The 23,498-nt window shown below is 58.3% G+C and overlaps 2 protein-coding genes and 1 non-coding gene across 46 annotated transcripts in view; 2 read left to right on the top strand and 1 right to left on the bottom strand.

Annotated features, from left to right (window-relative positions):
* The first annotated feature begins 19 nt into the window (after window positions 1–19).
* R3HDM4 (R3H domain containing 4) lies at window positions 20–9,837 on the top strand. 7 transcript variants are annotated; one of them, XM_085013521.1, is made up of 9 exons: window positions 20–145; window positions 630–696; window positions 5,734–5,888; window positions 6,271–6,395; window positions 6,729–6,852; window positions 7,012–7,097; window positions 7,564–7,649; window positions 7,724–7,779; window positions 8,866–9,837. In XM_085013521.1, exons 5-9 carry the CDS (start codon window positions 6,744–6,746, stop codon window positions 8,967–8,969), a joined length of 441 nt encoding a protein of 146 aa, XP_084869647.1. In that variant the 5' UTR covers window positions 20–145; window positions 630–696; window positions 5,734–5,888; window positions 6,271–6,395; window positions 6,729–6,743; the 3' UTR covers window positions 8,970–9,837. The 7 variants fall into 7 exon arrangements, 5 of the variants coding, with proteins under 5 accessions (XP_084869647.1, XP_005661420.1, XP_084869646.1 ...); XM_005661363.4 differs by lacking the exon at window positions 630–696 and adding an exon at window positions 2,845–2,982; XR_014837905.1 differs by lacking the exon at window positions 630–696 and having other exon boundaries at window positions 6,983–7,097.
* Window positions 9,838–11,319: 1,482 nt separating this feature from the next.
* On the bottom strand, window positions 11,320–11,426 carry LOC146405549 (U6 spliceosomal RNA). Its single transcript, XR_014839258.1, has one exon. It is a non-coding gene; the product is annotated as a U6 spliceosomal RNA (small nuclear RNA).
* Window positions 11,427–11,695: 269 nt separating this feature from the next.
* The window catches only part of MED16 (mediator complex subunit 16), a 36,691-nt gene continuing 24,888 nt past the window's right edge, over window positions 11,696–23,498 (top strand). For 11 of the 38 annotated variants that reach the window (XR_014837853.1, XR_014837852.1, XR_014837854.1 and 8 more), the window contains exons 1-13: window positions 11,696–11,827; window positions 13,214–13,391; window positions 13,951–14,058; window positions 14,317–14,486; window positions 15,058–15,489; window positions 16,108–16,213; window positions 17,973–18,128; window positions 18,810–19,021; window positions 19,627–19,833; window positions 20,615–20,825; window positions 21,211–21,344; window positions 21,485–21,677; window positions 22,855–23,071. Coding sequence is in view for 18 of the 38 variants with exons in the window: in XM_005661362.4 (XP_005661419.1) it covers window positions 13,259–13,391; window positions 13,951–14,058; window positions 14,317–14,486; window positions 15,058–15,489; window positions 16,108–16,213; window positions 17,973–18,128; window positions 18,810–19,021; window positions 19,627–19,833; window positions 20,615–20,825; window positions 21,211–21,344; window positions 21,485–21,677; window positions 22,855–23,071 (2,279 nt within the window). In the remaining 20 variants the exon portion in view is untranslated. Of the gene's footprint in view, window positions 11,828–13,213; window positions 13,567–13,848; window positions 14,059–14,316; window positions 14,487–15,057; window positions 15,490–16,107; window positions 16,214–17,972; window positions 18,129–18,809; window positions 19,022–19,626; window positions 19,834–20,614; window positions 20,939–21,107; window positions 21,345–21,484; window positions 21,678–22,854; window positions 23,072–23,498 lie in introns of all 38 variants that reach the window. The other 27 variants (XR_014837862.1, XR_014837863.1, XR_014837861.1 and 24 more) reach the window with 8 other exon arrangements.

Below are 23,498 nucleotides of genomic sequence, written 5' to 3' on the forward strand. Positions count from 1 at the left end.
ACTTCCTGCCCGGCCCCGTGAAGGCCCTGTCGGGCGGCGGCAGGCACCGGGGTGTCCGAGCTATGGTAGCGTTGGAGAACCCGGAGGGCGGCCCGGAGGTGGCGGCGGCGGCGGCGGGGGTCTCCCCCGGCGGGCGGCGGACGCTGTGAGTGCGGCGGGCAGGCGGGCGGGGCGCGCTCCCAGGCTCCGGGGCCCCCTCTCTTGTCCCCCTCCCCGGCGGCAGCCCCGGGCCCGCCCCGCCCCTTCTCCTTGGGGCTCCCCCACGCAGAGGGGAGCGGCGCGGGGGGGGCTTTATTGTTAGTGCCGTTTACCGAGGGAGCCCCATCCCCGTCACGCCGGGCATTTGCCGGGACGCAGGGAGACACATCCATGTCTCCCTTAAAGACCCCCGGGTGCTGCAGCCTCCGGGCTTCGAGGGTCCCGGGCGCTGGGTTGCGAGCTCGGGTGAGGTGGTGCCGTTGCGCGCGGTGTACCCGGAAACCGTGCTGGTGTTGTTCTGGGTATTTAGCCACTTGCCGCTGTTGCTGTCTCCAAGCCAGGTGTTTATTCACCTCCCAGCCAGTCCTGTGTACCCCTCGGGATTGTCAGCCCCCCATCTCCTGGTGGACAGGCCCTTTGTTTTTCTCCAGATAGATATCCCAGTTAAAGAGGGACTTAACAGCCCCGTCGCGTCTGTCGCGGGAGGCAGACAGGAAGGTGGGTCGTCCCCGTATGGTTATGTCCCCCGTCGTCACTGATTTCTTTCTAACCTGGGTATTTATGTGGATACCTGGGTGGGCCACCCTGACTGCTTGGGTTCCAGTTCAGCCTCCTCCAGTGTGCCTGTCCAAGTGGCCTGGGTGGGTTATTACCCCTTCCATCCCTCAGTTTCCCCATCTGCAAAATGAAATAATAGTGCTCCTGCCAGAGTGGCTGGGGTCAGTGACCGTGCACTTGGAGGTGCCCAGCAAAGGGGAGCATCCATTCCTTAATAATTATCTTAAATATCTTACTGTTTGGGATCTTTTATTACTATTTAAGAAGACTGTCATTTTACTATTTTATTATTGCTTTATTATTACACTTGTTATTACTTTTTTGTTATTATCTCCACCTGGATTTTTAGGCAGAGGCCCTACCGGGCTCCACAGATGTGGGTATTTACCCCTTTTGAGGCGGCTTAACCACCCAAAGTGGGTATTTACCTACCAAGTGGGTCCCTCTGACCTGCCCCCAGGTCTCCTCACTTCCATGTCCTGGGAGGGGAGGTGGCCTCTGCCCCCTGAGTCGGCCCCACCCCAGCCTGAGTCACCTCCGCTCTGAGCCCTCCTTGATTTCCTGTACCAGGAAATTGGTTCCTCTCTGGCCTGTTCCTGGGGGAGGGGCCGGTGGCAGAGCAGGTGTATTTTTGCCCAGAGGAGTGGGTGTCAAACCCGTGGGGAGCATCCCTGAGAGGATGAAAGAACCTGTTCTCCTCAAACCTGTCCTCACAGCTGTCCCACAGGTGGGCCTGTTCCCCCCCCCACCCCCGTGGATGTTGGCCACTGCCACCCTGTAGACACATCCCAAGGCCTGCTGGGTCCAGGAAGCTTCAGGGCCCTGTCTGGGTCCTCAGTTTCCCATCTGTAAAGTGGTCTCTTAGGGGGGCTGGGTAGGGGAAGCCAATGAACTGGCCCTTGGGTGAGTATGGTAAACAAGTTCTGATATTCATTCAACAAACAGCTGTTGAGCACCTTCTATGGGCCAGGTGCTGGGGATACAGCAGGGCCCAAGAGGACCCTGTCCTTATCATTCTGGGCTAGTGAAGGAGATGAGAAGCAGGAGTAAACAACTAGGACCAGCTGGTTTCCTGTGCAACTGGTGAAGCTGGAAATGGGCTGATTGGTCCCCTTGGGAGGCAGGGTAGCTTCTCCCAGGAGGTGTTGAGCCCAAGAAAGGGTGCTTTAGGCAGGAGGCTGAGCACATGCAAAGGCCCTGAGGCAGGCTGTCCCTGACCTGTTTGAGATGAAGTGAAAAGGGCCTGTGCCTGGAGCAGGAGTGAGAGGGAGAGAGATGGGCCAGCATTGCTGTTCTGATATGGGTGTATTTTATAAAAGGTTAGGCTGGTATCCACCCTGCTTCCCCAGCGTTCATTACAAATCTGACTGGTTGGTTTTTTGTCTGCTGCACCCTGCCCTCTCCCTTTTTGAGGTGGGGGGCTCCAACCCTGCAGTCAGCCCCAAGGCTCCTGCTGGGGTCTGGTTAGAGCCAGCAAGCTTGAGCTGGTGGCAGGACTCAAATTTCGGTTCTCAATTCGGCCCGGGAGGTTCATGAGACTGTAGCCTGTGGGACCAGTGGTGGCACTGCAGTGCCATGGGGAGCCATGCATGGTGGAGGAGCAGGGCAGGGAGCAGCTGGGTCCTAGCCAGGTGTGCGGGCCTCTGGGTTTGAGCCCTTCAGACGGCTGTGGCCCCAGGAGGGAAGCAGGAGGCTGGACGGATCAGGGGAGTGTCCCTTTTCAGACCAGTTTCAAATCCTGGTTCTGTCCTGGTCCCCAGGGGACGGGAGCCCCATCTCTTGGAGCCCCATTATTCTGAGGGCCCAGGCTCCCTCCCTGCATTCCACCCTGCTCTGGGGTTCTTCTATAGCTCCCCCCGGATGTGGCCTTGTTATCAGCCCCCACCAGGCCACTGTCCTGGACGCCATCCAGAAGCTGGGGCGGAGACACAGGCTCTGGAGCCCGTAGTGGGGTCCCCTGGGCCTCAGGAAGGTTGCGTCCAGCCTCAGAGGTGTTGGTCCTGTGCCGACTTGATTTGCTCCGTCCTGTCCAGTTGCCCTCTGCACCTGTGGGATCTTGGGACAATGACTTTGCCCCTTGGTTTGCAGGTCTGTGTAATGGGCGTCAGAAAAATAGCCTTTGGCTCCTGGGGTGATGGTGAAGGGGATTGCTGCAATCGGTGGTGTGGCTTGGGCGAGCTCCCCGTCACAGGAGGAAACCAAGCAAGTGGCAGCTTGCGGGGGAAGGTGTGTGTCCTGGTTCCTCTTGGCTCTGAGTGCTCCTCTTGGACTCACAGGCACTGGCGGGGACCAGTCTCATCCCCAGTTTGCAGAGGCTCCATGTCACACAGTGAAGTATTGTAGCCAGGGTTCGAATCAGGGCTAAGATTCCAGGTGCGACCCCTGCCTCTGCCTGTGGGCGTCCCATCCATGGGACCCTGTGCAGACATGCGTTTACCCATCAGTGTTCATAGATCTTTGCCTCAGGTGTCATCCATGGAGCTGCCCCACCCAGACCTCAGACAGGGCTGGGCTCATCCGCCTATTTGCTTTGTGATTGAAGATGCAACAGCCTCCTTGGAGTTCCCATTGTGGCTCAGTGGTAACGAACCTGAAAAGTATCCATGAGAATGCAGGTTAGATTCCTGACCTCGCTCAGTGGGTTAAGGATCTTGGCTACTGTGAGTAGTGCTGCAGTGAACATACAGGTGCATGTATCTTTTTTAGTGAAAGTTTTGTCCAGATACAGCCCCAAGAGTGGGATGGCTGGGTCATATGGTAGTTCTATATTTAGTTTTCTGAGGTATCTCCATGCTGTTTTCCACAGTGGTTGTACCAATTTACATTCCCACCAGCAGTGCAGGAGGGTTCCCTTTTTTCACACCCTCTCCAGCATTTGATATTTGCAGACTTGTTAATGATGGCCATTCTGACTGTTGTGAGGTGGTACCTCATAGTAGTTTTGATTTGCATTTCTCTAATAATTAGTGATTTTGAGCATTTTTCACGTGCCTGTTGGCCATCTGTATGTCTTCTTTGGAGAAATGTCTATTCAGGTCTTTTGCCCTTTTTTTCAATTGGGTTGCTGGGTTTTTTTTGCTGTGGAGTTAAGTTGTTTGCATATTTTAGAGATTAAGCCCTTATCAGTTGCATCATTCGAAACTATTTTCTCCCATTCCGTAGGTTGTCTTTTTGGTTTTTTTTATGGTTTCCTCTGCTGTGCAAAAGCTTGTCAGTTTGATTAGGTCCCCTTGGTTTATTTTTGCTTTTATTTCTGTCGCCTTGAGAGACTGACCTAAGAAAACATACGGTTGATGTCAGAGAATGTTTTGCCAATGTTCTCTTCTAGGAGTTTTATGGTGTCTCTCCTAGCCTTTTTGAGGCCCCTTGTCCCACTGTCCTAGGGTTTCACGATGTTTTCCAGAGATGCTGCTGGGGGAGGGGTCACACTTCTGTTTTTAACGTGTGTCTAGGGAACTTTGAACACTGGGCAAGTCTGGGTGGAATTTTGGACTCTGGGTTCCACTCAGTCCTGGAATCGTGGGATTTTGTCAGAGAACTGGTTTGGCAGTTATTTTTTTGAGCACCTACTCTCTGCCGAGTGTGGCTGCCCACGCTGGGGGCTCTGTGGGCACCAAGCCCTGCCTGGCTGCACGGTGGGCAGTGAGATAGAACGGGCAGCCGTCAGGAGAACAAAGCAGTGAGGGGTTGGGTCCCTCTGAGGAGGTTCGAACAGAAGCCAAAAGGAGATGGGAGCGAGCCCCCGAACCAAGGGCATGTTCACCTGGTGGGGGCACAGCCTGGCAAAGGCCTGGAGTGGGGCTGCCTGCTGGCTTGGAGCAGAGTGAGCGGGCAAGGGAATTGGGTGCTGAGGAGGGGCCATCCTGGCACCCCAGACCTGCTGAAGGTCAGAGTCCACCACCAGGAGTTCCCTGGTGGTGCAGTGGGTTAAAGATCTGGCATTGTCACTGCTGCGGCTTGGGTGGCTGCTATGGTGTGGATTTGGTCACTGGCCCGGGGAATCTACCGTGGACCCCTCAGCATGAGGGCGTCTGAGCTGGTGGGGCCATCCTGTCAGCCCGCAATCAGGGGCTGACCAAGAAGAAGAGCGTCTTGCCTCTTGCTAGAAGTTTCCATTCAATATCCCCCTCTCCCTCATGTGGCTGCCTGCTGACTGGCTTGGCCCTCAGGTCCCTGCAGGAGGCCTGCCCAGGCTGCTAATCTGTTTCCAGGATTAGTGCCCTGTGCTCAGCGGGGGCCTGTCCAGCTGCACCCCCCATCCAGGCCCCTGAGCTCACAGCACACGGGCTCTGGGCCATCTCCTTAGTTTCTGGGGACTGGTCCTGGGTTCACTTGCTGCTGCAGGTAGGGCTGCTCTGGCAGATCAAGTCTCTCGAGAAATTCCCAGACCAGGGAGCTTCTGGACCTCCTGGCTTATAGCTAAAACCTGGCAGCCTGGGGGAGCTAGGAGCACTTTTCCCGGCCACCCACCTCATGGGTGGCTTCCCTTCTCTGAGTCTGGCTTTGCTGATCTGTCTTCAACTGTACCTGCCTCCTGGGTAACATGACGATGAGACAGAATGAAATTTTTTTTTTTTTTTGTCTTTTTAGGACTGCACCCCACAGCATATGGAGGTTCCCAGGCTAGGGGTCCAATAGGAGCTATAGCTGTCGGCCTATGCCGCAGCAGCAACACCAGATCCTAGCAGCATCTGTGACCTACACCACAGCTCACGGCAATGCCAGATCCTTAACTCACTGAACAAGGCTAGGGTTTGAACCTGTGTCCTCATGGGTACTAGTCGGATTCATTTCTGCTGAGCCACCACGGGAACTCCCAGAATGAAATTTTAAGGATCCATGGGACGGGGTGAGCCTCCCATTGCTGACGGAAACCAAACAGGGGTGGCTGTGAGAGAGTGGCTATGGTAGGGATCTGCCTGGGGGTCCTGGCCAGCCTCGGCCCTGAGGACTGCCCCCCCCAACCCCGGCCCACAGGCCCCTTCCGGGCTGCCTGCCTGCTCTAGCCAGCTCCCAGGTGAAGAGGCTCTCGGCCTCCAAGCGGAAGCAACACTTCATCAACCAGGCTGTGCGGAACTCAGACCTCGTGCCCAAGGCCAAGGGGCGGAAGAGCCTCCAGCGCCTGGAGAACAGTGAGCAGGGGTCGAGGGGCACCTCCTGGGGGCTCCTAGGCCTCAGACAAGAGCGGTGTGCATGTTGGCATTATCAGCTGCCCTTACCCTGAGTCTGGCCCTGAGCTGCACGATGAGAGGGATCTCGGGATGTTGGAGCTGGGGCTTTAAAGGAGGTGTAGGAGTTCAGCAAGCCCAGCCAGGGCAAAGTAGGAGGAGTTCTGGAGGCTGGATGGTTTCTGTGCCTTTTGGGAAAGACAGCTGGAGTGTGCTGGAGGGGAGGCTGGTCTGAGCCAGAAAGTAAAAGCCTGAAATAGAGAGGTGGGGGGAGGGGAGGAAAGATGGTCCTTTGTTCCTCTGGAGCCTTGGGGCCTCAGCCCTGAGACCATTTGTTTCCAACTAGCCCAGTACCTCCTGACCCTGCTGGAGACCGAAGGAGGCACACCTGGCCTGGAGGATGGGGACCTGGCACCCCCTGCGGCCCCCGGCATCTTCGCAGAGGCCTGCAGCAATGAGACCTACATCGAGGTGGGGCTCCACGTCTCCCCCTGAGCTCTGTGTCCCGTTTCCCAGAACACCAACCCCTCCAGAGAGGGAGACCCACCCCAGACCTTCCAGCACCTGTGGTTTATCTACTTGTCACACTTGGAATTGCTGATGTAATGGGGTGTACTGGGGCCATGTCAATGTCCCCTCCTCCGGCTACAGGTGGGTTGCAGGTGCCTGCATGGACTATTGGCCGGCCCTGTGGCCCACTGTGCCCATGAGGAATATTACCAAGCACCTAGTGGCCCTCCATGGGGAAACTGAGGCTGGGGCCTCCCCAGTCATTGGCTCAGGGCCTGCCTGCCTCTCTTCCAGGTCTGGAACGACTTCATGAACCGCTCTGGGGAGGAGCAGGAGCGGGTTCTCCGCTACCTGGAGGATGAGGGCAAAAGCAAGGCGCGGAGGAGGGGGCCTGGCCGCGGAGAAGACCGGCGGAGAGGTGGGCCAGGGTGTGGGGTGCCAGGGCCCAGAAGTCTGGTGGGGGCCAGACCTACAGTTGTGGGCGGGGCCAGGGCCAGGTGGGAGGAGCCTGGTGTGTGAGGGCAGCGGGGACCCATTGCTCCCTCCAGCACTGGCCCCAACCCATGGACTCTTGCAGAGGACCCAGCCTACACGCCCCGAGAGTGCTTCCAGCGCATCAGCCGGCGTCTGCGAGCCATCCTCAAGCGAAGCCGCATCCCCATGGTGAGTACCAGCCCTGGCCTCGTCTCTTTCCACTTGCCTGCTCTTTTTTTGAGGGCCTTTTTTCTCAGCTTTGCAATCAGAGGCAGAGTGAGGGGAGACCAGTAACCCCGTAAACAGAACGTTGTGTGATAGGCACAGGGCAGGCTACAGACCAGTGTGATCAGAGTGCAGGACCCAGGGCTGGGCAAGGGCTTTTCCTCGAGAGTGGGAGGGGCAGGGGCAATGCGGGTGGGTACGGAAGGATGTGTAGGAATTCACCAGGCAGAAGGCTCAGGCATTCAAATGTGTGGATATGTCTAAGTGCCTGGTTTCCTTGGAAACAGTTAAGCAGCCTCATGTAGGTGGTCAGAGGCCACATTTGAACCCAGAGCTTTGGGCTCCAGAGGCTGCCATGGGCTTAGGGGGCCTGGACAGCTTGGCCAGGGTCCCACTGTTGGCCTGATCCCTGGGCTCATCTCTCCTGCAGGAAACCCTGGAGACCTGGGAGGAGCGGCTGCTGAGGTTCTTCTCTGTGTCTCCACAGGCCGTGTACACGGCCATGCTGGACAACAGGTGACTGGGCGGGGTAGGTGCGATGAGCGCCCATGGTGTCCAGCTCTGGCCACTCACCACCCCTTCCTCTGCAGCTTTGAGAGGCTCCTGCTTCATGCTGTCTGCCAGTACATGGACCTCATCTCAGCCAGTAAGTGCCTGGCGGCCCCCAGGCCCCCAGTTGGCCCATCATTTCTAGGAACCAAGGCCAGGTGGGGTCAGGCATCTGGGTGAGGAGGGAACTGTGATCACAGAGGTGGCCGTGGGATGCTGTGCTCACTCCTTGCTGGCTCTCCTGCCTGTGGCCCCACCTTGGTGCTGCTGCGGACGAAGATCCTCCATCTCGTCTTCCGGGCTGGGGGGTTGGGGGCCCATGTGGGGTGATGACCCTAAGATGAGGGGACCCCAGTGTCAGCAGAGTTCTCATTTATCCGTAGCCCCCTCCACAGGGCCGCCCGTGTGATGTCTGGCAGGTCCACTCCCTCCTTGGGCCTGTGTTCTCCTTTTACAATAGGGGAGGTCTTGGGATACAGCCTCCTGACCCCCCACCCCCGGCAGGGTTCTCTCAGGCCCTCTGTGTCCCACGGGGTCCTCACTCCCCAAGTCCATCTCTCTGCCTGGAGTTGCTGAGGATATGGTTTCCATGGCAACCCCAGGATGGTTTCTCTCCCCCTCTCCCCCCCTTTCCTTTCCTCTCCCCCCCCATGGGGGAGGGAGCTGCAGCCCCTATGCCTGCTTTGGTTCCTACAGACTTGGGGTGGAGGGGCTGGGCTGGGGATGTTTTCTGCCTGAACTCAGGAGGGGGGCCCTGGCCAAATGGGGAGCAGGGGAGAGGGAAAAGCCCAGGCAGATGCCCCAAGGTGGGCCCAGCTTGGGTTGTGCATGGCTCTGGTTCAGATTTGGGCATGATGAGGGCTGGGGAGAGAAGTTGGTGGGGTGGCCTTGGAGCTTCCCAGTCCCCTCTGAGGACAGGGAGGTAGCAGGGAGACTGGGGGGTGGGGGAGTGGGGCCCCAGTTCATTCCCCTTGGTCTCCCCTATGTCTGTAGGACACGGGATAAGTAACAGGAGAGGAGGGCAAGGCGTGCAGACAAGCTGGGTTGGTGCCACACCTGGGACCTGGGGGTCAGGACAACCAGACCCAAGGCCCGGCTCATGGGCATCTCTGGCAGGGAGGGCAGAGGGCCCGGCTGTGCCATGACCCTCGCCTTCTTCCCTTCTTGGCTGTCCCCTCTGCAGGTGCCGACCTGGAGGGTAAGCGGCAGATGAAGGTCAGCAATCGGCACCTGGACTTCCTGCCCCCGGGGCTGCTCTTGTCCGCATACCTGGAACAGCGCAGCTGATGGTGGCCCCGCGGTGCTCCCGCAGCCCCGTCTCCCTGGCGCCAAGACCTCCCATACCACCTGCTGAAATACCTTTATTATTTTTAGAATTTTCCCTTGGAAACATGCTCCTCCCCTTGGGGTCACCCCGTTCCAGCCCATCTTCCCAGATGTGTTGGTGGCTGGGCCTCCCCAAACTCCCCGGCTGGGCCACTTCCATTTCCCTTCCTCAGTCAGCATTTTTGGCCCCTTCTGAGCTTACGCGAGGAGGGAGAGGCTGGATTTTTATCATTTTTAATGAATTTGGTGTGATTTGTTGTAGATTTTTAAATTTCCCTTTTGAGAAAAAAAACAAAGAACTTGCCCCAAGTGATAACTCGAGGGGCTTCATTCCAGTCCTTGCTTGACCCCCTCCCAATATGTGGCATGGGTGGGGGTCTCTGGGGCCCTGTCCCTCGCCCCAGGGGCATTACGTTTTTTTGTGTGTGCGCGTGTGTGTGCGTGTGCCCTGCGACCCAGGACAGAGGCTGCGTCTTAGAGCTGGTTTCACCCCCTTTTTTGGACTGTGTGCTGTCTTCCTGGGCACGCTGTGGTGGCCCTTGGGGGTCCTGTGTCCCTGAGATACCCCCTACCTTCATACTGGGGGTCTGGGACTTCCAGCCAGAAGCCTCCGCCCTCAGACTGTCTTGTTCCCCTTTCCATGTCCCCTCATGTATACCGCCCCCCAGCCTGGCTCTGGGTGTCCTCATGCGGGTCCCCCTGACCTGGCGTGTGAGTGCAGAGCTGGGAGGCTGCCCCCCCCCCCCCCCCCCCGCAGCCTTGTGTGTGTGGCTAGTTGTGCTTTGGAAAAAGTGGAGAGTTCAATAAATTTCTGGTGCTCTGGTCTCCAGTTGCAGGGTTTTCCTTTGGGGCAGGGCTGGGTGCGTGAATGCTCACAGTGCCCTTGGATCCTGGTCATCAAGGGATGCAGGCCTCAGGGTATGAGGCTTGGCACCGACTGACACCTCATGTAGAGGCAGGTGTGTGGGGTGTGGGAGGGAGGGCAGATGTCACTGAGAGGGTCATTTTGGCTCTGTTGTGTGGCTCAATCCCTCCCGGGTGCCTGGGCTCAGACCTCAGCTCCACCACTTCCCAGCTTTGTGACCTCCAAAAAGATCACTCATGTGAGCTTCCTGGGTGGCTGGAACAAAGTACACCACGCTGCAGTTTAAAACCACAGGAATTTAGCCTCTTCCAGTTCTGGAGGCCAAGATCAAGGAGACTTAGGGCTGAGCTCCCTCTGGGGGCACCAGGGGAGGGTATTCCCCATCTCTTCCAGATTCTGGGGGCTCTGACTTCCCTTGGCTCTTGGCCACATCCCTCCAGCCTCTGCCTACATCTTTATGCGGCCTCCTACCAGTGTCTTTAAATTGTGTCACCCTGGGTTATCTGCTTTTATCCTGATTGCCCTTCTCACCTGGCCCCAATCAGGGGTCCCTGCTGTCCACAGGGCTCCTCACTGTTGAACCTCACCCTGATCTCCATTTCCCTGAAGATGGATTATCTGCCTCAATTACTGGGAATCCTGCAGGTGACATTTGTCTCTTTCCCCCTGTGTATTTATTTATTTAACTGTTTATATCAGTACAGACGCCTGGACATTCGCTTTCTTGTTTGGGTTACAACACAATATCCTTTCATTTTGTTGCTCAGATTGTTCCAGGTTTGGATACTGGGAGCTCTTTCAGTGATTCCTGTCTCACTGAGGCGGGGTATTTATTTATTTGAGCACCGGGCTCCTCTGCATATTTGTGCTGCCTTCTAGAACCAGGCATTTCGCCCAGGAGCCCAGTTCCTTTCACTGGGGCAACGTTTAGAAACCAAGAACTGGGTGCTAAGTGTGCTGAGTTCCATTTTAACAGGCATTTTAAAAAGTTTTAAACACAGATGCTAAATAATGGAAATCCAAATGGCTCAGAGGACATCAGGAGATACTGGATTAACCAGCTTGGAGGCTCCCACCTGTGAAGGGGACCGAATTTCTGGTGCCTGGAGGCCAGTCTGGACTTCAGGGCGCGGGTGTGGTGGCTCTAGGGGACTCCACAGGCCTCCTGCACTGACACACAGACTCGGTCCTGCGGCTGCCCCTAGCTGGCTGTTTTCTTCCCACTCCGATTCCCTGAGCCCGGCCCCCATACCTTTGCCCAGGCGCTAACTGCAGCCCAGTACACCTTCCCCGAAATATCAGGAGGTCTTCCTAGAAAAGACTTTCCCAACTGGGGAGAGCCCGACAGAAAAAGAACCAGCTTTTGATAGCGGGAGACGAGTGAATCCAGAGAAGCCCACGACTGGTTAAGCCGTCTTGCTTACGGGGAAAAGAAGCAAGGAAAAGCAAAATATGGAACGCTTCACGAATTTGCGTGTCATCCTTGCGCAGGGGCCATGCTAATCTTCTCTGTATCGTTCCAATTTTAGTATATGTGCTGCCGAAGCGAGCACGACACCGGGGTTAACCCGACCGCTATTTATAGGGCGGAGTATAAAATACTTTACGCTAAGGGTGAATTCCGTTTAGAAGAAAAATACTCAGTAACTTGTCTCTTCTTTTCTGATATCAGTGCAACAATAGCTTAACAGAATGAGGCTACTCACTGAAGTTGAGAAAGTGTTCTTTCACGAAATATAATTCGGGTGGCTGTTGGGAAACTATCAATGTATGTATGCAAATTATATCGGTAGTGGGGCGGGGCCGGAGCCGCTGCTGTCCCAGAAGTCTCCGGGAAACGGCCGCGCTACGTGGGCGACTCGTTGATCCGGGGAAGATGGCGGTGCCGTAGCCGCGCCGATAGGTGGAGTGCAGGCCGTGGCCGTCCGCTCGGCTGGGAGAACAGGCCGTCCCGGTGAGCGGGGACTGGGGACTTGGGCGTTGGGCCGGCCTCAGGACGGTGCCTACGGCCGCGGCGGCGACTAGCGGGCCGGGGGCGGGGCCTGTAGGGTTAGAGGGCGGGCCTGGAGAGCAAGGGGTGCTGGGTACGCGCCCGGGAGCACGTTGGGCGGGGGGGGGGGGGTCGCGACGGAAACTTGGGGGAAAGTCTGAGGCGTCTGGGAATCCGGGCACTCCGAGCTGGGGAAAATCGGGGCTGGGCCTGGAACCTGATCAGGGGTTGGGAGGTCTAAGGCTGTATTTTCCTGGGGAGGGGCCTGGGGATTCTGGTGGGCTGGAAGGCGGCCACTGGAGACCAGCACCTGGCTATTGGGTAGTGGTCCCTGGGGTGGAGCCTGAAGTGGCAAAAAGAGGCGGGACTTGGAGGGTTGGGAATTTGGAGGTGGTTATAGGGAGGCGAGTTGTTTGGGAGACCCTGGGGAGAGAACAAATTTAAGCTATCCCTGGGAACACAAGGGGCAAATTGGGACTGGGGTCTGGAAAGCAAATATTGTAGGGGGCGGGGCTGGAGAGCTTTGAGGGCAGAGCTTAAAGACTGCTGAAGGGGCCTCTGGGCAGGGCCTTGGGGTTCCTGGCCAAGGCTTGAGGAAGCGGGAGGCCTGGGGGAAGTGATTGAGAAAGATGGGTTGGTCATACAGTCTCATTGGGTTCTGGTAACGGTGAAAATAACCGTAATCAATGCCCGGCACATAGACAGCAGGTGGAAATGTTCATTGTTTCCGTTGCGGTTGTTACCTTTGAAGTGCTGCACCAAGCTGCTGCCTGCCCCCCATCCTGCCTCCTTGCCTCTGCCAAAGGCTTCTCTAAGGATAGAGCAGTCCCACCTCTCCTCACTGCTTCATGGTCCCCATCATTGTTCACCTGGACTGGCATGGTCACCCCCACCCTGTCCCTAAGCCTTTCTCTCCAGACAGCCAGAGGGGTGTGTGAAACATAAGAAGGTCTCAGCTCCCCTGGGGCTCCCACCTCACTCAGGGTGAAAGCGCAGGCCCTGCATGACCCACCCCACCCTCACTTTACCCCTCCCTTCCTCTCACTCAGTTCCAGCAACATGGGCCCCCTGCCGCTCCTTGATGACCCTGGGCTTGGTCCAGCTTCTGGGCCTTTGCACTGGCTGTTCCCCCTGCCTGGGATATCCTTCCTCCAGGCTGCATTCCTGGATCCCTCACTTCTACGCTGGGAGGCCTCCCTGGCCATCCATGTGTCAGATATAGCTCCCCTGACATACACAGAGCAGGGATTGAGTCTTTGGGTCCCTGCAGTGACCCACCATCCAGCACTGCGCTCTGGGCCCTGAGGCCCTGCATGAACGTCTGTGACAAACTGGTCCTCCCTCCCTCAGAAGCTGGTGACCGCCCTCTGTGTATGACCTTGGCAGCCGGGCACCATGGACCTGGCGTACGTCTGTGAGTGGGAGAAATGGCCCAAGAGCACGCACTGCCCTTCGGTGCCCCTGGCCTGTGCCTGGTCCTGCCGCAACCTCATCGCCTTTACCACGGATCTCCGAAACGACGACCAGGGTGCGCCCCCTCCTGCCCCCCGCATGGGCTCGTGCCCCAGTGCCCATGGACCTCCAGGCCTGTCCAGTCTCTCAGGGTTCCCTCATGTGTGATGAGGGGTGGTGAGGGCCCAGAGGGCACCTGGCACCAGGGGGCACTGGAATCACCCCCAGGGGATGGACCTGTCCAGATGAGGGTGGTCCCCAGCCCCTGCTGAGGCTCCTGCCTGAGTTTTCCAGACCTTATATGTCACTGCTTGGCTTCTGAAAGCCTCTGAGCTGCAGCCTGCCTGCTGGGCCTGTGTTCTCGCTATTGTTGAATGACACATGCTCCTAGAGGAAAGGAGAAAAACACAGACATTTTGGATGAGGGGAAGAAAAAAAGGCATTACCTTCCCCAGAGAGCCACTCTCTGTTAGCATTTTGGGTTTGTTTTTTTCCAGTTCCATTTTCTATGTCTCTTTTGAAAGTGGTTGTAGCCTCTCTGGAGGCAGAGTCATGGACCTGCTCCCATTACCCCTGGGGTCATCAGGCACTCGAGGCCCTGCCATTGTTGCCGCTGACCTGGCCCTCCTTTGCAGACCTGACCCGCATGATCCACATCCTGGATACGGAGCACCCCTGGGACGTGCACTCCATCAACTCGGAGCACAGCGAGGCCATCACCTGCCTCGAGTGGGACCAGTCAGGTGAGGGTGGGGCTCACCCTTGATCTCAAATCCCAAGCTTACTTGTTCTGTCTTTTCCTGGTCATGTCCCCACTGTCCAGAACTAGGATGAAAGCCCTGGCCTTGTGGCTTTTCGGCTCCTTCTCCTCCCATTTTTGGTGACCAGAGTCGTTCCTGGGAGACATGTGTGCCATGCCCCTGCTTGTCTCCCATCCCAGGCCCCAGATGTACTGGGGGGGGTGCTTTGTGACACAGGCTTGCCCCCCTCTTCCCCTGCAGGCTCCCGGCTGCTGTCGGCCGATGCTGATGGGCAGATCAAGTGCTGGACCATGGCAGACCACCTGGCCAACAGCTGGGAGAGCCCAGTGGGCAGCCTGGTGGAGGGGGACCCCATCGTGGCCTTGTCCTGGCTGCACAATGGTGTGAAGCTGGCCCTGCACGTGGAAAAGGTGGGTGTCCAGCCTGAGCGAGCAGGTGTGGTGCTTCAGGCTGGCTCCCCCTCTCACGCCTTTTGCTCCTCCTGGTCTTTCTCACCTGGGCCCATCTCACACCCACCATCAAGCTGTTAGCACCTGTGTTTTCAGTAGGCCGCCCATTTAACTGATGGCTACTGTCCTCAAAATCCAGCCTACCTTTTGAATTAGCAGTATCCTAGAATTCCTCTCCAGATTCTCTGATTCAGCCCAGCATCTCATTCAGAGGGAGCTGCCTGGGTCGGGGGAGCTCAGATCCCTCATCATCAAACGGGGCTGACAGCAGGTCATGGCAAGGGGTCAGTGCGAGCAGGTGTGACAGGGCTGGGCTCGCAGCCGGTGAGAGATGAGGGCCCATAGCTGCCACGGGTTCACATGGCTTGCTCGTCCTAGAGCCAGGAGGCCCTCCTGGATTGATGCTGTGGAGAGGGACCTTTTCTCCTGTTCCTTCCTCATGCTTAGTGCCAGGCCCGGGGACGGTGACTGTTTGCCCATGGCTGCAGTGCATCATGCAGCGGCTGGAGCTGACCCTGCTCCTCCCCCACAGTCGGCCGCCTCCAGCTTTGGCGAGAAGTTCTCTCGTGTCAAGTTCTCACCCTCGCTCACGCTGTTTGGGGGCAAGCCCATGGAGGGCTGGATTGCCGTGACGGTCAGTGGCCTGGTCACTGTGTCCCTGCTCAAGCCCAGCGGGCAGGTGCTGACCTCCACAGAGAGCCTGTGCCGGCTGCGTGGCCGTGTGGCCCTGGCTGACATCGCCTTCACGGGCGGCGGCAACATCGTGGTGGCCACAGCGGACGGCAGCAGCGCATCCCCAGTACAGTTCTACAAGGTGTGCGTGAGCGTGGTTAGTGAGAAGTGCCGCATCGACACTGAGATCCTGCCCTCCCTTTTCATGCGCTGCACCACTGACCTCAACCGCAGGGACCGCGTCCCCGCCATCACCCACCTCAAGTTCCTGGCCCGCGACATGTCGGAGCAGGTGAGCCCGCTGCCTTGCATTGTCAGGCCAGGCCCCGTGGGGCTAACCCAGGTGCTGGCAGAGCTGGTCCTTCCAGGGGCTCCAGGGGAGAGTCGTTTCCTCCTTTTCCAGCTTCTGGAGGCGCCGCATCCCTGGCTCGCGGCCCCTTCCTCCATCCTCACAGCCAGCAGCGCGGCATCTCCTGTCTCTCTGCCTCTGACCCTCCCGCCTCCCTCTTATGAGGACCTGGTGATGACACTGGGCCCCTGGGGAGTCCAGGACCATCCCCATCCCAGAGGCCTTAACTCCACCTGCAAAGTCTCTGTCACATGATGTGACACCACCGCAGGTTCTGGGACCAGGTTGGAGACATTTCTGGGGATGAGGGTCAGGCAGCCATAGCAGGTTACCCAGGGTCCCCCCTGGTAACCTCGCACTGAGAAGCCCCAGCTCATGTCCCTGGCCCCCTGCGCACTTTCTGCTGGGGGCACCATGGGGTGACTCGGCCCTCCCCATGAGAGGTGGGGGGGCAGGTGCAAATGCAGGACAGGTGGGCCTAGTTTGAATCCACTGTGAGGATGTGAGGTGGCTGTGGTGTGAGCCCCGGAGAGGCGCCCTCACCCAGCCGCTCCCCACCAGGTGCTGCTCTGCGCATCCAGCCAGACGACCAGCGTGGTGGAGTGCTGGTCACTGCGGAAGGAGGGGCTGCCTGTGAACAACATCTTCCAGCAGCTCTCGCCCGCGGGTGAGTCCTGCTCAGCCAGCCTGGCACCCATACGCAGCCCCCTGGCAGAGTCCTCGGAAGCCCTGGTTCAGAGGAGGGTGCAGGGCTGTGAACTGCCCATCCCCGGAGCGCAGAGTCCCCCACCAAGACCACCCTCCCTGCCACACACACACACCTGGCGCAGCCGGGAAGCCAGAAAGCCACCCACCACCCTGGTTCTCCTGCGCCTCTGCCTTGCACATAGGGCTGTGTTCCCGCTGATGGACGAGCTAATGGCCCTGGAGTGGCTGAGGAGCTGAGTCAAGAAGCTCTGCTCGGCTCCCGCCGCCCACAGGTGGTTGTGGAGGATTTAAATGCCAAGAGGGTCATGCTGCCTCTCCTGAGAGGGCAGGCAGGGCTGCACGGAGTCTAGGCCCTTCCCAAGTCCCCTAGTCTGTCCTTGAGGCAGCCTCAGGCTCTCCTGTCAGGCTGCTCCCAGCCCTGGGACCTGTTATCCCAGCTGCCTGCCCCCCCTGAACACCTCAATTCCTCCTGCTCAGCCCTGGGACCGTGTCACAAGCAGGACCCTGTTTCATGTGGAAGGGCCTCCCATCGCCCAATAGTCTGGTCCTCACACAGGCGTCCAGATGCTGGAAGTGCTCGCTGCTGCGCTCACATGCCACCGCACATTCCAGCCCCACAGTCCCCCGCTGCTCTTGGACCTGCCTCTTCTGCTCTCATTCCCTGCCTTTGCCCACACTGGTCCCCTGCCCGGCACACTCATCCTCCCCATCTCCACCTCAGGCACCCGCTCTGCCGGCCACAGTCCGGCCCATGGTTGAGGGCTGAGTAGACATTTGGGTTCAGGTTGAGCTCTGCAGGCAGCTCCACCTTTGACCTTAGGGGTCCCCTTTGTAACCTAGATGCTCCCCTCTGAAACCTAGAAACGCCCAAGGTCAGGTGTGGGATGCTGGGTGCTGACTGGCCTGCACGTGCTCCTTCTTCGGGCCTTGCTGTGCTTGTTACCGTTACAGCCCTGCTGTGTTGTCATTAGTCCACTTTGGCCTCAGGCAGTGTCACCCCTCTCTGGGTCTCAGTGTCCCCAGGGCATGACATTTGCTGAGAGTCCCCTCATGTGTGGCTGTCCACAGCAGACCTCTTGGGATGGATGGGCAGAGAAGAGCTATGTCAGAGCCAGTTTTGCCATGTGACACCCCAGCTGCGAGCTTTGGCTCAAAATCCACAGCCCAGATGGTGCTGGCCTGGGCTCCCTCCATTGCTCCATCCTGGTCCCCGGTACCTGCTGTGCGCCTGAGGCAGCTGGGAATGTGGATCCCATGGGCCAAGCCCAGATTGAGGATCCACCCCACCTCTCAATGGGAGACTTTCTCATCATGCTGAGACTGTGGGTGCAGGGAGGGGTCCATCTGGGCCACTTGTCTGTCCAGCTCAGGCTTTGTGGGGAGAGCTGGCGTTCCATCCCAGGCCCCTCAGATCAGAGGGACAGCAAACCAAGTGTAAGCAGGCTGAGTCATGAGGGGAATTTGGGGGGTAAGTTCCACTTTTCAGTGCTTTTTCTTGGGGGCAAGGGTGATGTCCCTACCAGCTGATAGCCTCTTGACCCAGACAGGTGCCTCCTCCCACCCCCATGTCCTAGGGGCCACCCTGCGGGTCATGTGCTTGTCCTAAGCCAGTTGGCTGGCTGGGGCCCCAAAGAAGAAGGGTGCTGGGTCAGGGCCACCCTGTTGTGTTTCAGCCTTGTCCTCACCTTGTTGCTGTCTGTCTCCTGGTCCCCTTTCAGTTGGTGACAAACAGCCCATGATTCTCAAATGGCGGATCCTGTCAGCCACCAACGACCTGGACCGTGTGTCCGCCGTGGCACTGCCCAAGCTGCCCATCTCGCTCACCAACACTGACCTGAAGGTGGCCAGCGACACCCAGTTCTACCCCGGCCTGGGTAGGGCCGTCTCCAGGGTTCCCAGGGGGAGGTGGACTCTGGGCTCAGCCTCCCGGATGTAAACACCAAATTCAGGGTCAGATAAGCACAAAGGGCTGCGAGGCCACTGAGAAGCAGTGCTCTTTAATATGTAGAAGGCTCTTAGAAATCAGTAAGGGGGAGGAGGGAACTTGGGACAAACTTTCCAGCTCAGGGCCCCAGGCCGGGCCTTAGTAGCTGAGATGTTGGTTGAGGGTTTGGTCCCTGGAGGCTGGCACTATACACCCCCAGCCCGCTCGGGATTTTAGGCCTCAGGCTCTAAGAGCCCCTGACCACGCTGACCTCTGTTTCACTCTTTGCGTGCCGTGCCTGGGCCCAGGGCCTTTGCATCTGCTGTCCCCTCTGCCCACCCCTCCATTTGTCCCCCTGGAAGTTGCATGTTGGCTCTTGCAGGGGAGTGGGGGAGATGTACCCGGGAAGCAAGGCTGCTTACTCTGATGCCCCTGGGCTGTTAGCAAGATACCGGGGTGTCAGGGGCGGCTGCCGGGCACCGGCATGGAGGGCTCTGGTGGCTTGGGGCTCACCCCTCCATAGGGCAGCCTCTGCTGGGTAGAGCAGCCACTTCCCTTTGTCCAGAGCTGGGCGTGGGCCCCACGGGTGTGTTCCAGGCCCTGTGGTGTGTGTGACCCCATGTGCCTACAGGACTGGCCCTGGCCTTTCACGACGGCAGTGTCCACATCGTGCACCGGCTCTCGCTGCAGTCCATGGCCGTTTTCTACAGCTCTGCAGCCCCACGCTCCATGGATGAGCCAGCCATCAAGCGTCCGCGGACCACAGGCCCTGCCGTCCATTTCAAGGCCATGCAGCTCTCCTGGACCTCCCTGGCCCTTGTGGGCATCGACAACCACGGCCGAGTAAGTGCTGTTCGGGATGCATCCACAGCCCCTGCCTGCTGGGGTGGGCCTGGGAGGGAGTGAGTGAGGAAGTGTGCCTTCAGGGGGGATCTAGGGAGGGTCCCCAGCCCTGGGGTCGCTGTGGCTGGGTGAGTTGCTCGGGTGCAGGAGGAGCTCAGGAAGTCTTTCGTGTGGTTGCTCTGCAAGGAGTCCTGGGTGAAGGCAGAGGTGAGCCTTCCACAGCCTGGCATAGTGGGTGCTCCGTGAGCATTGTCTTCTCGTCCCCAGAGGAACCTGTCCACAGCCTGGCAGGACGGTGGGCCATCTTCTTGCTCACTTTACTCCCAATTACACACTCATTCACACCCCACACGTGTTCGCACACCCACATTCATGCACATCTGTGTACATACTCACACCTCGCCCCTCCCTGCCCACTCCCTAGAAATGGGCTCCATGAGTGGCTGTTGTGTGCTGTGGAATTTGCCACAGAAACCTAGGGCTTGCCATGGGCCAGGGCGCCACAGCCCTTCCACCAGACCTGGCAGGCCTGGACCCCTGTGGTCCCAGCCCTCCCTGCCCACCAGGCCCCGCCCTCCCCCTCACGGCCCCGCCTCTCCTGGCAGCTGAGCATGTTGCGCATCTCGCCCTCCCTGGGCCACGCTCTGGACGTGGGCCTGGCCCTGCGGCACCTGCTCTTCCTGCTGGAGTACTGCATGGTGACCGGCTACGACTGGTGGGACATCCTGTTGCACGTGCAGCCTGGCATGGTGCAGAGCCTGGTGGAGAAGCTGCATGAGGAGTACACGCGCCAGAAGGCTGAGCTGCAACAGGTGCGCGCTCCTCTGCTGCTGCCTAGGCTTCTATTGGGTGACCTGCAGGTCAGACGCCCAGTTCTTCCTGAGTGGCTGCCTCAGTCAGAGAGTGGGTGGTTGTGGGCCTGATGCTCCCCGACTCTGGGTGGCCTTTGAGGCCTTAGCCCCGGCGACAAGGGCAGTAAACCAGGGGTTAAAGATGGGAGAGCCGGATAGAAAATGATGGTTCAGAGGACACGGCTGTGTACCTGGAAAACCCAGAGGCTCCCTGAGTTCAGTGTGGCGGCTGCGGAGATCAGCACTTTTAAGAGTGTGAATGAAGGTGGCCTCTGTGCCAGCGGTAACCAGTCAGAAGATGAAACAGGAAAGAAAGGTCCGGTTCCCAGCAGCCTGATAAGACATGAGACTGCTGTGTGGACCAGGAAACGGCTCTGGGCCAGGAATGATCAAATCGCTCGCTTATCGAGCCATACTGTGTGTGTACCTTTTTATGCTTCACGTTTTTCGGTTATCTGGGGGAAATGCCGCATTGGGTCATCCTCTGGCAACATCCAGGGACAGGGTGTGACAGCATCCTGGCCCCGCCCACTTCGTGCCAGGGGCCCCCAGTCAAGACCACCCAGAGTTTTCTGATGTGGGCAGACCCCCATCCAGGTTGACAGCCTGAATGTTACCTGATTCTGCCATAAGGGGGGTGAGGCCCAGAGAGGCTTAGCTACTTGTCCCTCGGGTCCCGCACCTCATGCTCTCCTGCCCCTGAGGTGAATACCCAGCCTGCTCACAGTGCCCACCCCCCCAGGTCCTCTCCACCCGGATCCTGGCCATGAAAGCCTCACTCTGCAAGCTCTCACCCTGCACGGTGACACGGGTGTGCGACTACCATGCCAAGCTCTTCCTTATTGCCATCAGCTCCACGCTCAAATCGCTGCTGCGCCCTCATGTCCTCAACACACCCGACAAGAGTCCTGGTGACCGGCTGACCGAGATCTGCACCAAGATCACAGACGTTGGTGGGTCCCACACTGCAGGCTGTCCTGGTGGCCAAAGAGGACCCTCCTAAGCTCACCAAAGAGGGCCCCTTGGGCATCTTGTACATGCCAAGTGTGGGGACACACTGTGGCAGGTGAAAATGGGAGCAAAGTGATCCAGCCTGGGGGAAGGTATCCATGCGGGCACTGCTAGAGGCTCTCGTTAGCTGCAGGGTGCCTGGCACAAGGGGTCCAAGGGGCAGGTAGGCGTTCTGAAGGCCAAGGGGGACATCTGGAGCCCCTCTATCTGGCCCTTCCCTCCAGGTGTCCTGGGCTTGGCCATGCAGAGCCCTCATTTACTTGTTTATGATGGTGTCGGCCTGTCCAGGGAGGTCCCAGCCGCCCCTGACTGCCTGTCCCCTCTCAGACATTGACAAGGTCATGATCAACCTCAAGACGGAAGAGTTTGTCCTGGACATGAACACGCTCCAGGCACTACAGCAGCTCCTGCAGTGGGTGGGAGACTTTGTGCTCTACCTGTTGGCCAGCCTGCCCAACCAGGTGCGCCTAGAAGCCCTACCTCCTCTGCCCCTGCCCCTCCTGAAGCCCTGACCCCACCCGGAAGCCCCCTCCCCTAGGACCTACTGAGGTCTCAGGATGCCTCACACACTGAATACACAGACCAAGGGCTCCTCCCACAGGGCTCCCCACTGCGACCAGGCCACAGCTTCCTGCGGGACGGCACCTCGCTGGGCATGCTGCGTGAGCTGATGGTCGTCATCCGCATCTGGGGCCTGCTGAAGCCCAGCTGCCTGCCTGTGTATACGGCCACCTCAGACACCCAGGACAGCATGTCCCTGCTTTTCCGCCTGCTCACGAAGCTCTGGATCTGCTGTAAGACACTCAGCTCTCTTCCCCTGTTCCCTACCACAATACAAGCCCTGTTGCATCTCCCCCACAGCAGAATATAAGCTCCCACAGGTCAAACTGGCTATTTTGGCCCCCATTGTTTCCCAGCACGGGTCCAGGCAAAGTATAGGAGCTCATTAAACATCAGCCATTTTTTTTTTTTTTCTTTTTCTGTCTTTTGTCTTTTTTAGGGCCACACTTGCAGCATATGGAGGTTCCCAGGCTAGGGGTCTAATTGGAGCTGTAGCCACTGGCCTACACCATAGTTCACAGCAACGCTGGATCCTTAACCCACTGAGCGAGGCCAGGGATTGAACCCGCAACCTCATGGTTCCTAGTCAGATTCATTAACCACTGAGCCACAACAGGAACTCCTGTGTGTTTTTTGTTTGTTTGTTTGTTTGTTTGTTTTGTCTTTTTGCCATTTCTTGGGCCGCTCCCATGGCATATGGAGGTTCCCAGGCTAGGGGTCCAATTGGAGCTGTAGCCACCAGCCTACGCCACAGCCACAGCAATGTGGGATCCAAGCCACATCTGCAACCTACACCATAGCTCACGGCAACGCCAGATCCTTAACCCACTGAGCGAGGCCAGGGATCGAACCCGCAACCTCGTGGTTCCTAGTCGGATTCGTTAACCACTGAGCAATGATGGGAACTCCCATTCCTGTGTATTTTTATTTTTATTTATTTATTTATTTATTTATTTTATCTTTTTGCTATTTCTTTGGGCCACTCCCGCGGCATATGGAGGTTCCCAGGCTAGGGGCCAAATCGGAGCTGTAGCCACCGGCTTACGCCAGAGCCACAGCAACGCGGGATCCGAGCCGCGTCAGCTCACGGCAACGCTGGATCGTTAACCCACTGAGCAAGGGCAGGGACTGAACCCGCAACCTCATGGTTCCCAGTCGGATTCGTTAACCACTGCGCCACGACGGGAACTCCCCTGTGTATTTTTAAAATGAATGACTTCCCATTTTACGGAGGAGAAGCCTGGGGCCAGAGAGGGGGTAGAAGCTTCCCAGAGCCACCCAGGAAGTCAGGGCAGGGCTGCAGCCTGCACCTGGTGCTCTCTGAGCCCCAAGGAGGCCATGGTGCCTCCTGGGAGGCAGTGCTCTGGAAGAGCCACTGAGCACGGCATCCCCACGGTCCCTTCCCTGCAGGCCGTGATGAAGGCCCCACGAGTGAGCCAGATGAGGCACTGGTGGATGAGTGCTGTCTTCTGCCCAGCCAGCTGCTCATCCCTAACCTTGACTGGCTGCCCGTCAGCGATGGCCTCGTCAGCCGCCTGCAGCCCAAGCAGCCCCTGCGTCTGCATTTCGGCAAGGCTCCCACTCTGCCTGGCAGCGCCACGACCTTGCAGCTGGATGGCCTCATCAGGTGCGTGCCCATCTCTGCCCTGGTGCCTTTGCACGGACCTTCCTTATTGAAGGATCTCCCCAAAACCCACCTGACTTCCTCCCTCAGGCCTGCCTCAGGGCCTTTGCACATGCTGTGCCTGCTGCTTCCTTCCAGCTTGACCTAAATGCTGTCCCTCAGGCACCCCCTCCACGTCACTTCCCTCCGTCTAGTGATCTTGGCCTGTACTGACTTGTGCTCTCACTTGTCTGGGTGACATCATCCTCCCTGTGGTCTGTCATCACCCGCATGAAGGGCCCACGTGGCTGACCTTGGATACTCGGGCTCCAGTGCCCTCCCGGCTCACGCTGATACATGACACCCTCCCCCATCCCCCATCCCCCACCATAAATCGCACTGCCTGCCACACCGACTGCCTGGCCAGGCCCAAGGCCCCTGGGAATCCGAA

Source organism: Sus scrofa, chromosome 2, assembly GCF_054392235.1.
Source record: "Sus scrofa isolate SSC_HxYL_T2T_F1_AM1 chromosome 2, Sscrofa_HxYL_maternal_Yorkshire_Landrace_v2.0, whole genome shotgun sequence".
In the NCBI taxonomy this organism is placed as follows: domain Eukaryota; kingdom Metazoa; phylum Chordata; class Mammalia; order Artiodactyla; family Suidae; genus Sus; species Sus scrofa.